Source organism: Taudactylus pleione, unplaced genomic scaffold (genome assembly GCF_031769625.1).
Source record: "Taudactylus pleione unplaced genomic scaffold, aTauple2 ptg000013l, whole genome shotgun sequence".
In the NCBI taxonomy this organism is placed as follows: domain Eukaryota; kingdom Metazoa; phylum Chordata; class Amphibia; order Anura; family Myobatrachidae; genus Taudactylus; species Taudactylus pleione.
In genome coordinates, this window is record NW_028284416.1 from 2,522,619 (window position 1) to 2,536,138 (window position 13,520).

The 13,520-nt window shown below is 48.8% G+C and overlaps 1 protein-coding gene across 1 annotated transcript; it reads right to left on the reverse strand.

Annotated features, from left to right (window-relative positions):
- On the reverse strand, window positions 1-13,481 carry UXT (ubiquitously expressed prefoldin like chaperone). The gene is made up of 6 exons (XM_088470037.1): window positions 13,360-13,481; window positions 10,012-10,093; window positions 7,364-7,431; window positions 6,153-6,260; window positions 5,179-5,242; window positions 1-1,210 (listed from the first exon to the last, which is right to left on the reverse strand). Exons 1-6 carry the CDS (start codon window positions 13,470-13,472, stop codon window positions 1,163-1,165), a joined length of 483 nt encoding a protein of 160 aa, XP_088326163.1. The 5' UTR covers window positions 13,473-13,481; the 3' UTR covers window positions 1-1,162.
- Window positions 13,482-13,520: the final 39 nt, after the last annotated feature.

The window sequence follows — 13,520 nt, forward strand, 5'->3', positions numbered from 1 at the left end:
AACACAGTAATAGAAAAACTTTTATTTTATTCAAACTAAATTCACTCAAACATATCGATTATAATAATAGCGTCCCTTTGATGACCCCCAAATATCCGTAGCGGACTCTTCTCTCCGCAGCAGTGCCCCTGTATAGACCACCAGCCACCCTTAAAGGAGCAAGTGCATTGAAAGCTGCGCTTAATAATCAGATTTCCAGAAACTGAAAGACGCCCAGGGCCATATTTCGCTACGGCCTGTGATGGACGGCCATTGTTCTACGATGCAGCATATTTAAATTATTTCTGAAGCTAAATTTTCTGGGTGTTCCGCGCTGACATAAAGAGTAATCACTAATATGATCATATGTTTTCAAATGTAACAATGTATATTCACATTTTTAACAGCACCTATTCCCCCCGCCCCCAACTCTACCCGACGCAGCCTCTTTCCACTACAAAGCACGTGCGGTAATATCACGCATCACCACAGCCGAATCCCTGCACAGTATTAACCCCTTCTTCTGCCAGAGCTACACACACACACACACGCTGGGCCTGATTGAGCGATTGTTAGCCATTGCGCAAATGCGAGTAAGCCGCAATGCGCATGTGTAGCGATTTAATTGGGATTGCGCTCACACACAGGATTCATTCGCCAAGTGAGTGACAGGTAATTGGGGAGGTAACGGGGGGGGGGGTGGTTAGAGAAACTCAGGCGTTTCGGACCGTTAAACAGTGTTTTCTGGGCTTCCGCAAATTAGTCACTGCGTCCTTCCTGGTGGCAGGAGAGCCCTCTGCGTGTCTGGAGACCCCCTGCGTCTGTGGCAGCTTAGATTCACTCAGAGGGTCATCAGAATATGTTCACAATTTAGATCCGTCCACATATGAGTTAGACCCGCTGTATTTAACCCCATCTGTACCAAACCTGTGCAGTGATCCCCTTTCACGGAAACTCCCACCATCAGGGTTTAAGTTTTGTGATTAGTTTATTCCCCTGTATTACAGGGCTCTAAAGTGAGTGCAGCGCACAAGGCCTCGGCTTGTGCGCGCATTGTAAACACACACCCGCACGTACGCACGCGCGCACACATATGAAACAGTCAGCTCGTCTTCCAGCATTATCTCCAAGTTCCGGTTATCTTGCGCTGGGATCGGCAGGGGGAGTCCTCTGACCCCCGACATCACTGCAGTAGTGGCTCGTTAGGCAGATCCTGTAATTCACGAAGACCCTGGAAGAATTCAAAGACCCCTCAGTCATTAACAAGGTCCAACTGACAGATGTGACTAGTAAATATTGCTAGGTGCACAAAGTAATCAGACTACGCTTCTGTGGTGTCCTGACCGTGGTTAGAAACAGATGTGTATGTAATGGGAGTATAAGCCCAGCATTACAGTGAGCGCAAGTTAATATCTCTCTGCGTCCAGCAGGGGGCGCATTCGCTTGTTGTTTTTTTTTCTGACCACTTCTGCTGGCCGGAACGGGACAATTTACTAATGAAGCGGATGCAGTTTTATTTCTGGAGATGAATACTCCGCATGGCAAGTCTCTGGCCGCATTCCAGTAACCTCAGGGGAAGAATTAGGTCCACGTTCTGCTTTGTGGACCAAAAGGAGTTCTCAGCCATGGTTCATCTTATTATAGAGCATTAATGGACAATCTTGCGGATGCCGTACTATGGGGCTTTATTAGTGCTATTGTAATGTTAATTCGTAGAAATGTTGCACAATATTATGCGTAAACGCAGTTATCACAGTGGGGGATATTTATCAAACCTTCTACAGAGGACAACCAATCAGCTCCTAACTATCATTTTATAGAATGTACTATTCCGCCCTTTAGTGTCTAACCCTAACCCCTGAGCAGCCTAACCCTCCGCTGCTGCAGACTATCCCAACCTCCCCCGCAGCCTAAAAGTGCCCGTCCACTACTAGACATGAAAATGACTGTACGATTACGACATTGTAACTGTGCAGTCGTTTGTCAGTCTGTGATGAGCCTGCACTGACCGAGCAGTCGTTCAGTGCAGGCTCATCAATCATCTGCAAACATGCTCAACCTGACGTTACCTGACGTTATCGTCAGGTTGACCAGCATGTTTGTACGATGATAGATGTCTAAACGACCAGCGGGCACGCGCATCGCTGGTCGTTTTAGACATTTTTGCAAACAGTTTGCAAACGATTGAACGATCGTTATCGTTCAATCGCTCAACTCAATCGTCTAGTGGATGGGCGCCTTAACCCTCCTTCTAGTGCTAAAGCCTAATCCTCCCCGCAGCCTAACCCCACCCCCGCAGCCTATGTCAAACATGTGGCCCGACAGTGTGGGCCCAAATATATAGGGCCCACAGCCCTCAGCTCCGATCGGGCAGTGATTACTTTATTTAAATCTGGCAACGCCGGTCTCTGAAGCGATCAGAGACTAAAGAAGCCTCTGAGGCCAGCGTTCCCAGTGAGGCAGCTTGCGGGTGACGTCATGACGTCACCGGCGATGAGATGAGCCTGCCGCTGTGGACCTAATTAGATCCAGTCAGCGGCAGCGTCTACGCGGGGTGGTGGGAATGATGGCGGCGTGGACTGGAGTGGCGCCCAGCCGCCATCGTGAAGAAAGATAAGTACTGCACAGGTACTCTTTGATAAAGCTTCCAATTGGGATGCGAAACGCGTCAGGTGACTTCTTATTGCTTTTGGATAATACTGGAAAAGTGACGCTCAGGCTTTACTCCACATCTCCCCCTGTGTCATATTGACAGACATAACCGGAGGATCGCACAGCGCTGTAAGTGTCTTCCTTTACCATCAGCTCCTGGTGTTATTGGATATACGTACCTTACCGGAGTTCCACCTTACACGGGACTGCACACAGACAGAAACTTACAGGACTGTCACAAAGCTGACTAAATTTCTGCCCTCAAAGCTGCCAGAACGAAGAGACACAGAGGGGTCTATTTACTAAGCAGTGTTAAGGGGGGTATCAACTAGACGATAAAGTTGAACGATAATGATAAAATCGTTCGAACATCGTTTGCAAATCGTGCAGTAATTGTTTCTAACGATGTACGATGCGCGCTCCCGCTGGTCGTTTGATCGTCTCCTCCATCGACTGAACATGCAGGTCAATTTCACTTGATTGCTTACAAATCGTTTACACATCGTTCATGCTGAACGATCAAACGATGAACCACTGTCTACCACTGTCTGCCCACTATAGCTGAAAGCTCTCAATCACAGATTAAAACAACATAGTTTATTGTTAGATCTTTTGCAAATCCTCTGCAAATTGTTCAGAGTGGAAGATCATATTTCAAGGGAAGCTTCAAGGGAAAATCGTTAAGAGGTTGGACAGGGATAAAATCGTCTAGTGGATGCCCCCCATTAGGAGACAGAGTGGAAAGTGATAAGGTACCAGCCAATCAGCTCCCAACTGTCATTTTTCAAACACAGCCTGTGAGATGACAGTTGGGAGCTGATTGGCTGGTACCTTATCACTTTTCACTCTGTCTCCTGACACTGCTTAGTAAATAGACACCATAGTGCCACTCACACGCAGCACTATCGCTGCAGTCTTTGGCGCCTTGCGTGTGGAGGATTCGGTATATGTGCAGTCAGCCTGTGACGGGACTGGGTGAGTTTCCAAATGTGGACAGACAATTTGTGATCTATTTTTTTTCCATCAAGGGTTTGGACGTGGAGTTTTTGGGTCACTGAGCTATAACGGTTTCATACGTTTTTTCCAAAGCGCATTGTTTTATATGTAATTTCTGATCATATAAATTACTGCTATAGTAATGATACTGTATTGCTTTTTTAATATATTATAAATCAGGTTGTTATAAATTTGGTGTCTCGATCATTTTTCGGACACATCCAATATATCTGGTCAAGACTATTTATTTATGTATTCGCACAAAACGTCTTTTTCTTGTACTTGTAGCGACTTTCATTAGTCATATTGAGCTTACACAGGCTCATTTGTTTTGCTGCTATATATTTACAATACCTTCCTGTTAGCGCCTCCCTATTTGTCTTGTTTTTTCAGCTTTGATCAATATAGCCTGATTTAGGCCAATTCAATTCTAATGTCTGATTGGCTAAAGTAGGTTACGTGCTTGATAAAGCCAGTCCTGGCCACTTGCACAAGGATCTTAGATTATTTAGGGGTATTCTAAGGCAGCCTGTGGACTACTGCGCTTACTTAACAACATAATGCTGTTCTCTTTGTATTTACAGCGCTTTACATAAAATAACCGTCAGTCACATCAGTCCCTGTCCCAGTGAGCTTACACTCAATGGCCCTGATTCAGGCCTGCTCACTGCCGGAGACAGCTCGCAGGTCTGAAGGGCGTTTTCTCTTTTGTCCGGCCTTCTGATCACCGACAGCTTTTGCGAGCGGCCAGGTGATGGTCGCGACCATCGAGCTTGCGACGAGACCCTTGGGGTAGGGTCTCGTCTGCCGCAAGCCCCAGTGAGCTTCCTGCTCTAATAGTAGTGAGCTTCCTGCTCTAATAGAGCCGGAAGCTCACTACTGACATCACTCGTGATGTCAGTAGGGCCGCCCCCAAATGGCAGGCGTTCCTTCACCTCCGTTTGGCAAGCCACCGCCCTGACCCGCCTACAAAACTGGGACGATCTGTCGAACAACATCGACAGCTGCCCCGTTTGTAGCGAGCCCCGGAGCGAGTGAATTTCTCACTCACTCCAGGGCTCGCGCGTGCGCACTGTCCGGCCATCGACCCGCTTGCGAGCGGGTCTGAATCAGACCCTATATTCCCTACCACATGGACACACACTAGGGTTACATTTCTGTCAGACTCCCAAGAAACCTACCAGTATGTTTTTGGATTGTGGGAGAAAAACGGAGCCAACAGTGGAGAACATACAAACTCCACACAAATAGGGCCTTGGTGGGAATGGAACCCAAGACCCCAGTGCTCAGAGGCTGGAACGTATATAATGTAAAGCATTATGCAAAAATGTGGGTGTAACCTATAGAAACCAATTAGATGCCTGCTTTTACCTTCTAAACTGGAGCAAGAAATGGCAGAGAGGATCTGATTGGTTGCTGTCTGTCACAGAACACTGTGCATGTAGCTCCGTATTCTGACATCTGACACTTTACCTCATGCTTGTGTAATAATGCTGTTACTGAATACAAACTGTATCCCAGAATACACCTCTTCCAGGACTAATTTCTCACCTCTAATACCAGTCTGATGTGGGCCTTAATATTTGCAGCATCTTTCGTCAGGGTGTCACTGATTCTGAAAGACAAGCAGGGGTAGAGGCACAAGATACAGACTATTTATGGCAGCAATGACCCTGTGATCAAGCATTATAATAAGCGATTAGGGACGGGGTTATAGCATGCACAGGCCAGACAGAACAGGAGTTAAGGAACTTCGGCAAAGGCAAAAAGACAGCAAGGAATAAGGGATAAAGAAACAGCTGCTGGAATAGGAGGAAGACGATCTGACCAATCAGCCTCATTGATGTAGGGCAGTCCGTGCACAGAGCCAAAAGCCCAGGTTTTTGTCTAACCAAAGATTCTAGGTGCGTTCGGATAAATGGTTACTGCGCAAATGTACATACTGCCCATCATAAATTACCTGCAACAAAGGCAGCCATTTTGTTTGTCATATTCCCGGGGGGTGCAAACTACACATTCACTGCCACTAATCCCTAGTGAATTAATAGGCCTAATATTGGTTCAGTTTACAAAATGGCTGCCTCCCCTGCTAATAATTCCACAGTAATCAAAATGGCTGCTAGGGATGGCCATCGATGGTCTATGGCCAATGGCAAGTGTTTTTGCCATAGATGGAGTGGTACCGATGTCGCATCATTAATGGCGGCGCTCCATTGTAGAAGAGCATCGGCAACGCCAGTCTGATGTCTAAGGTCTGCACATGCGCAGCACCCAGCCATCCATGGCTGAACCATCAATGTTTTTCTTCTGATAGTAAAAAAAAATAAAAAATGGACCATCGATGGTAGAGCCTTCGATGGCCATCACTAATGGCTGCCCCCGCTGAGGTTAGGTGATGAATGCAGCTCCTGACTGAATGAGTCACTCATCTAGAAAGTCAGACATGAAAAAATGAGGATTACGGAAATGGGGTTAGGATTAGGATGTAAGGGCCTTATCATAAAGGGTCCTCAGGACATTCTTACTGTGTCAGCATTTTGCTTTTCTTTTCAATAAACCTCAGAGCTTCGTCCAGGGTCAGTTCAGCAAAGAAACCAAATCCCAAAGCCAGAAAGATCTTAGAGGAGTCAGGGCTGAAGGGAAAAAAAATAAACAAGAATTAGAGATATGATGTCAAGTGAGGCGTCTATCCTAGTTGTGTGAGACATACTGTTATACCGTCTATAGTGAGGAGAGAAAGACTTGATTACAAGGCAAGAAGGCAAGGAGAGATGGTGGAGTAAAATGGAGAGACAGAGGTCCCCGTACAAGGCAGGGAGAGATGGTGGAGTAAGATGGAGAGACGGAGGTCCATGTACAAGGCAGGAAGAGATGGTGGAGTAAGATGGAGAGATGGAGGTCCATGTACAAGGCAGGAAGAGATGGTGGAGTAAGATGGAGAGACAGAGGTTCTCGTACAAAAAAGGAAGAGATGATGGAGTGAGATTGGACAGAGGTCCACATATAAGACAGGTAGAGATAGTGGAGTAAGATGGAGAGACAAAGGTCCACATTCAAGAAAGGGAAAGATGGAGAAACAGAGGTCCACATACAAGACATGGAGAGTTATGGAGCTAAAGGTCCATGTACAAGACATGGAGAGATTATAGAGCAATATGGAGCTAAAGGTCCATGTACAAGACATGGAGAGATTATGGAGCAATATGGAGATAGATCCACATACAACGCAGTTAGAAAGAGAGACTGAGGTCCACAATCATGACAAGTAAAGATGGAGGAAAAAGATGGAGAGGCTGAGGCTCATGTACAAATGAGGGAGAGATGGTATAGTAACATGGAGAGACAAAGGTCCACATACGACACTGAATACAGTAAAGAATGGGTGTTATCAGAGGCATCCATGTCTGGGGAAAAGACATATATGTAAGAGACAACATCACAGGCAGTGTCTATCTTTCTGGTTAACGTCATCTACAAGACTGGGAGGTAAAGTGGCAGAAGACACGTCTCTCTATAATGAACAGAGAAACTATGGACGTCCAGGTAACCGTGTCTCTGTTAAGGAATAAATAGAAAACGCCTCCTGTATAAGTCAGACAGAAGAGACAGCGGTCTATGAACTGGTAAAGTTACAACAGAGGGGAAGTAAGATCTGTATTATCCGTAGGGGAAAGGAGCGTCACTCTGCGTCTTAGGAAGGGGGAAGCATGGCTTCGACGCAGTACCGGTCACTCACACCTCAGCGTTTACGTAGAAATTGCAGCCTAGATCAACCTGCGTTTGGATGGGCCCAGAATCCAGCTCCTGCAGAAAAATGAAAACAGGAGCATTAGATTTGATGTACTCATAGTCAATCTCATCTAATTATCCAGGTAATCCTCTAAACGCGTTCAGATATTTATATAGGCTTCATTACTACTGAAGAGATTTCTATTGTACACACAGGTTACATCTCAAATTTACAGAGACCCAAAGGTCATAATGACTAAAAATGAGGCATTTCAAAGGGTAGGTACTAAGAGAACAGCTTAAAAAAGGCTGAATTAGATAAACCCCCAATAAATGCGATTTTTATAATAGAAGCTGACAGCAGGCGGAAAAACGGACTGTAGGGGGTACGAGGTATTTGGGAACACAGAACAATTATAAACTGCAGCTAAAATCTCAGACTGCCAATACTGAGCCTAAAAAGCCACTAGGAACTAGTGACATTAATGAGTCATGAGGTAGGCGGTGCCTCCTACCTCAATGATGTCTGGTGATGCTGCACAGTTCAGAACTACAGTCAGAAGTGTGATTTGCTTTTACTAGATTCAATCAAATGTTTTGCGAAGGACAGACCCTCCCTGTACCAGGATATGCAACGTCCATTTTTGACCAGCTTAATGTATCACTTAGGCCCGTATTCATTCAGCCGCGATAATTTCGTCTTTCGACGGCGAAATCTTGTTTCCGCCTACATCGCATGTTTTGGCTGCGGAAACTTAACGGGTGCTCCCCCGCAATTCGCCCTATTCAATTCCAAGGGACGCGAAAACGGCAAGCCGCGATGTCGGAACAGGTGGAAAGTGCTGGCAGAAATGTGGGAATCTGCCAGAACACCCCAAAAAGGTGCACTAACGTATTTAGAGTCTTTGCACAAGTGGTGAAGAATGGCATAAAGCTGTATTTTTTGGTGAAAATACATTTTCCTGTCAAATTTGGGGTACTTCAAAATGAGTGCTAGCATATTTTAAAGTCTCTAGTGTGAAGTTAAAAAGATCGTGAAAAACCCACCTGTTGCAAGGGTATGCAATCGGGAAGCCGGCCAGCATTACACTGACAGCCGGCTTCCCGACTGTCATATCCCGGCGAGGTTGAAATGACCGGCGTCTAGATGTAGACGCCGATCATTTTACCAACGCCGGGAGACCGGCGCCCGGCATCCAGGTCGAAGTGATCCCGGGCGCCACTGCGGACAGCCGCTAGGGAAGGGGGGGGGGGGGTTAGGTTAGGGCTCCCGGGAGGTTAGGGTTAGGCTAGGGGGAGGGAGGGTTAGGCACCCCCAGGGGGGATTTAGGGTTAGGCACCTCCCCGGGGGACTTAGGTTTAGGCAGCGGGGAGGGGGGGGGGATTAGGTTTAGGCACTTAGATGAGGATTAGGGTTAGGCACTGGGGGGAAGGTTAGGGTTAGGCACCCCTAAGGAGGGTTAGGGGGGATTAGGTTAGGTTAGTTCATAATTACCTGGGGACGATCAGTATTTTCAGCCGTGTCGGCCTGCCGCTGTCGGGATTTGAACCGCCGGACTTGTGTAATTCGTATGTATTCCGTTGCAAGCACCTGCAAACAAAAAAAACACCTAACCCCTACTTGCAGACCCCCCAAAAGTCTATTTCGCTACTTTTTATGTTTTTACCCCAACTTTTAACTTTTTCGCCCCCTTTTTCAAAGTCATTTTTTGGGATATTCCTCATTTTTTTACGTTTTTTTTTTGTTACGCAGTTATCCTTTGGGGGGCTGTCCCAAGGGTGCTGAGTGGTTCTCCCACCTTTGCACCCCAACTCCGCAATTCTTCACTTTTTCCCCGCCTACTTTCAAAGGCGAATCTTTTCCACCTATTACTTTGCATTGACTTTCCGCGTAGGCGAAAAACCTTTGCAATCGAATACGGCGTGAAGTTTTCCTCTTGGGGAAATTGCGTCATCCGCGATACTTTTCGCGGCTAATTGAATACGGGCCTTAATCTGAAAGATTGAAAGAACTGCCTTCAGCTATTTTTATATATCTAGAAGTCATTCAGTATAGTGACCCGCTGTTAACAGGGCATGAGTGCAGAAATGATGCAGGGGGCCCATCAGATAGAAGACGGGCCGGTCTTTGGCACGGTACCCACACAGGCAAATGTAAAAACAATTGTTGGTCAGGAAGACCTATACACAGCTGTGGCAGCCATTGTTTGGTCGGAAAGAAGATTGATGAGAATTCAGCCTATGAATTTGTTTTGGAGCTAGTGACATCACTGAGGCACGAGGCACTTTGTGCCTCAGTAATGTCACTAGTTTCTAGCGAATTCATAGGTTGAATATGAAGTAAACACACAAGATGTCTGCTTCTACTGTGTATAGCGGACAATATAACTTCAATGATATACAGTAACCCCTCAACGTGCCCGTAATTCGTCACTTCTCAGCACCTCACACCTCCTAACACTCAGAGCAACAAGGATCTAGTAGTGCAGGGGTCTTCAACCTTTGCCCTCCAGCTGCTGTGGAACTACACATCCCAGCATGCACTGCCATAGTTTTAGCATGCTGTTATATCAAAAAGGTGGCAGTGCATGCTGGGATGTGTAGTTCCACAGCAGCTGGAGGGCCGAGGTTGAAGACCCCTGTAGTAGTGGGTACCTGTAGTCTCTCAATTACGTTCTTCAGCTGCAGGTACTGGCTGGTTTTCTCATACACACTATCGCGGTTCTCCAGGACTCTCCTGTGAAAAGATGATTTGTTCATAAACCATTGTTCATCTTCCAGTCCTCATTGTAGCTGGATCCAAAAATATGCCCTTAGGAATCCTTCACGGTGACCTATGACTCTGTAAAGGCAGCCATTTTGGGAGCTGAGCCAGTATTGAGCCTATGAAGTTAGTAGGCACAAGTGACATTAACGAGTCATGAGGTAGAGGGTGCCTCCTACCCCAGTGATGTCACTAGCTTCCAGTAAACAGAAAGGGTGCATCGCATTAGCATATAGAATATTGATTTGGCCCATCTAAGTGATCAGTACACTTTAAAACAGAGACAAAGTCCGTATTGGTCATAAATACTGGTTGAGTGTTCAAAATGGCTGCCTCCAACGTGTACTGGGCGTTAGGCGCGCTGATGTAAAGGGAGAAAAAAAAGCGAGGCACGTCTGCCCTCAAGCAGAACCGCAGATATAATAGATGCCCGCCATTTTAATTTGTTTTCTATTTGGCTATTACTGTCCTTGTTTGTAGGTATATAGTGGGGGGACATTTACATAGAGGCAAAGTATAGAATTTTCTACAAGAGATGCTGTAAAGTGTCCTAAGTGTGGAAGAGATATTACATATGGATAGCCGAAATAAGTCCTGCACGTGTAAGGGAACGATATTGAGGTGTGAGGTGCTATATAGTAGGTGGAGGGAGAGATGAGGTGTGGGGTGCTATAGGTGGATGGGAGAGATGAGGTGTGCGGTGCTATAGGAGGACGGGAGAGATGAGGTGTGAGGTGCTATAGGTGGACGGGAGAGATGAGGTGTGGGGTGCTATAGGAGGACGGGAGAGATGAGGTGTGCGGTGCTATAGGTGGACGGGAGAGATGAGGTGTGCGGTGCTATAGGAGGACGGGAGAGATGAGGTGTGGGGTGCTATAGGAGGACGGGAGAGATGTGGTGCTATAGGTGGACGGGAGAGAGGAGGTGCGCGGTGCTATAGGTGGACGGGAGAGAGGAGGTGTGCGGTGCTATAGAAGGACGGGAGAGAGGAGGTGCGCGGTGCTATAGGTGGACGGGAGAGATGAGGTGCGCGGTGCTATAGGTGGACGGGAGTGATGAGGTGTGCGGTGCTATAGGAGGACGGGAGTGATGAGGTGTGCGGTGCTATAGGTGGACGGGAGAGATGAGGTGTGCGGTGCTATAGGAGGACGGGAGAGATGAGGTGTGCGGTGCTATAGGAGGACGGGAGAGAGGAGGTGTGCGGTGCTATAGGAGGACGGGAGAGAGGAGGTGTGCGGTGCTATAGGAGGACGGGAGAGAGGAGGTGTGCGGTGCTATAGGAGGACGGGAGAGAGGAGGTGTGAGGTGCTATAGGAGGACGGGAGAGATGTGGTGTGGGGTGCTATAGGAGGACGGGAGAGATGAGGTGTGCGGTGCTATAGGAGGACGGGAGAGATGAGGTGTGAGGTGCTATAGGTGGACGGGAGAGATGAGGTGTGGGGTGCTATAGGAGGACGGGAGAGATGAGGTGTGCGGTGCTATAGGAGGACGGGAGAGAGGAGGTGTGAGGTGCTATAGGAGGACGGGAGAGATGAGGTGTGCGGTGCTATAGGAGGACGGGAGAGATGAGGTGTGGGGTGCTATAGGTGGACGGGAGAGAGGAGGTGCGCGGTGCTATAGGTGGACGGGAGAGATGAGGTGTGCGGTGCTATAGGAGGACGGGAGAGATGAGGTGTGGGGTGCTATAGGAGGACGGGAGAGATGTGGTGCTATAGGTGGACGGGAGAGAGGAGGTGTGCGGTGCTATAGAAGGACGGGAGAGAGGAGGTGCGCGGTACTATAGGTGGACGGGAGAGATGAGGTGTGAGGTGCTATAGGTGGACGGGAGAGATGAGGTGTGGGGTGCTATAGGAGGACGGGAGAGATGAGGTGTGCAGTGCTATAGGAGGACGGGAGAGAGGAGGTGTGAGGTGCTATAGGAGGACGGGAGAGATGAGGTGTGCGGTGCTATAGGAGGACGGGAGAGATGAGGTGTGGGGTGCTATAGGTGGACGGGAGAGAGGAGGTGCGCGGTGCTATAGGTGGACGGGAGAGATGAGGTGTGCGGTGCTATAGGAGGACGGGAGAGATGAGGTGTGGGGTGCTATAGGAGGACGGGAGAGATGTGGTGCTATAGGTGGACGGGAGAGAGGAGGTGTGCGGTGCTATAGAAGGACGGGAGAGAGGAGGTGCGCGGTACTATAGGTGGACGGGAGAGATGAGGTGTGAGGTGCTATAGGTGGACGGGAGAGATGAGGTGTGGGGTGCTATAGGAGGACGGGAGAGATGAGGTGTGCAGTGCTATAGGAGGACGGGAGAGAGGAGGTGTGAGGTGCTATAGGAGGACGGGAGAGATGAGGTGTGCGGTGCTATAGGAGGACGGGAGAGATGAGGTGTGGGGTGCTATAGGTGGACGGGAGAGAGGAGGTGCGCGGTGCTATAGGTGGACGGGAGAGATGAGGTGTGCGGTGCTATAGGAGGACGGGAGAGATGAGGTGTGGGGTGCTATAGGAGGACGGGAGAGATGTGGTGCTATAGGTGGACGGGAGAGAGGAGGTGTGCGGTGCTATAGAAGGACGGGAGAGAGGAGGTGCGCGGTACTATAGGTGGACGGGAGAGAGGAGGTGCGCGGTGCTATAGGTGGACGGGAGAGATGAGGTGTGAGGTGCTATAGGTGGACGGGAGAGATGAGGTGCGCGGTGCTATAGGTGGACGGGAGAGATGAGGTACGCGGTGCTATAGGTGGACGGGAGAGATGAGGTGTGCGGTGCTATAGGAGGACGGGAGAGATGAGGTGTGCGGTGCTATAGGAGGACGGGAGAGAGGAGGTGTGAGGTGCTATAGGAGGACGGGAGAGAGGAGGTGTGCGGTGCTATAGGAGGACGGGAGAGATGAGGTGTGAGGTGCTATAGGAGGACGGGAGAGAGGAGGTGAAGAATCACATGTGTCTTCCTGTCGGTGGAAGGGAGAGATGATGTGTGTGACGCTACAGATGGGAGAGGTGAGGTGCAATAGGTGGGATGAGGTGTGAGGCGCTGTAGGTGGGAGGGAAGGATGAGGTGTGAGGCGCTGTAGGTGGGAGGGAAGGATGAGGTGTGAGGCGCTATAGGTGGGAGGTAGGGAGAGATGAGGTGTGAGGTGTTATACGTGAGAGGGAGGAGTGAGGTGTTATAGGTGGAAGGGATGAGGTGCGAGGTGCTGCTACAGGTGGCACTATATGGGGAGACAGCGGAGGGTAGTACAGATCCCGTGGTGCGCACCTCAGGTCTCCCTGCAGGGTGTCTGTCACGAACGCTTCGTATCTCTGGACCTTCTCCTCCATGTCGGAGGCAACCAGACTCCCCGAGCCGCTTCCGGGCGATTCTGATGCCATGAGTCACATGACAAATGATGACGTAAGCAACACCCAGCCGCCATGATT

Coding starts and splice junctions, on each gene's coding strand:
- UXT (XM_088470037.1), bottom strand. CDS start 13,472: ATGGCATCAGAATCGCCCGGAAGCGGCTCGGGGAGTCTGGTTGCCTCC. Junction 7,432..10,011: donor ACGTAATTGAGAGACTACAG/GTACCCACTACT, acceptor ATTTTTCTGCAG/GAGCTGGATTCTGGGCCCAT. Junction 6,261..7,363: donor TTCTACGTAAACGCTGAGGT/GTGAGTGACCGG, acceptor TTTTCCCTTCAG/CCCTGACTCCTCTAAGATCT.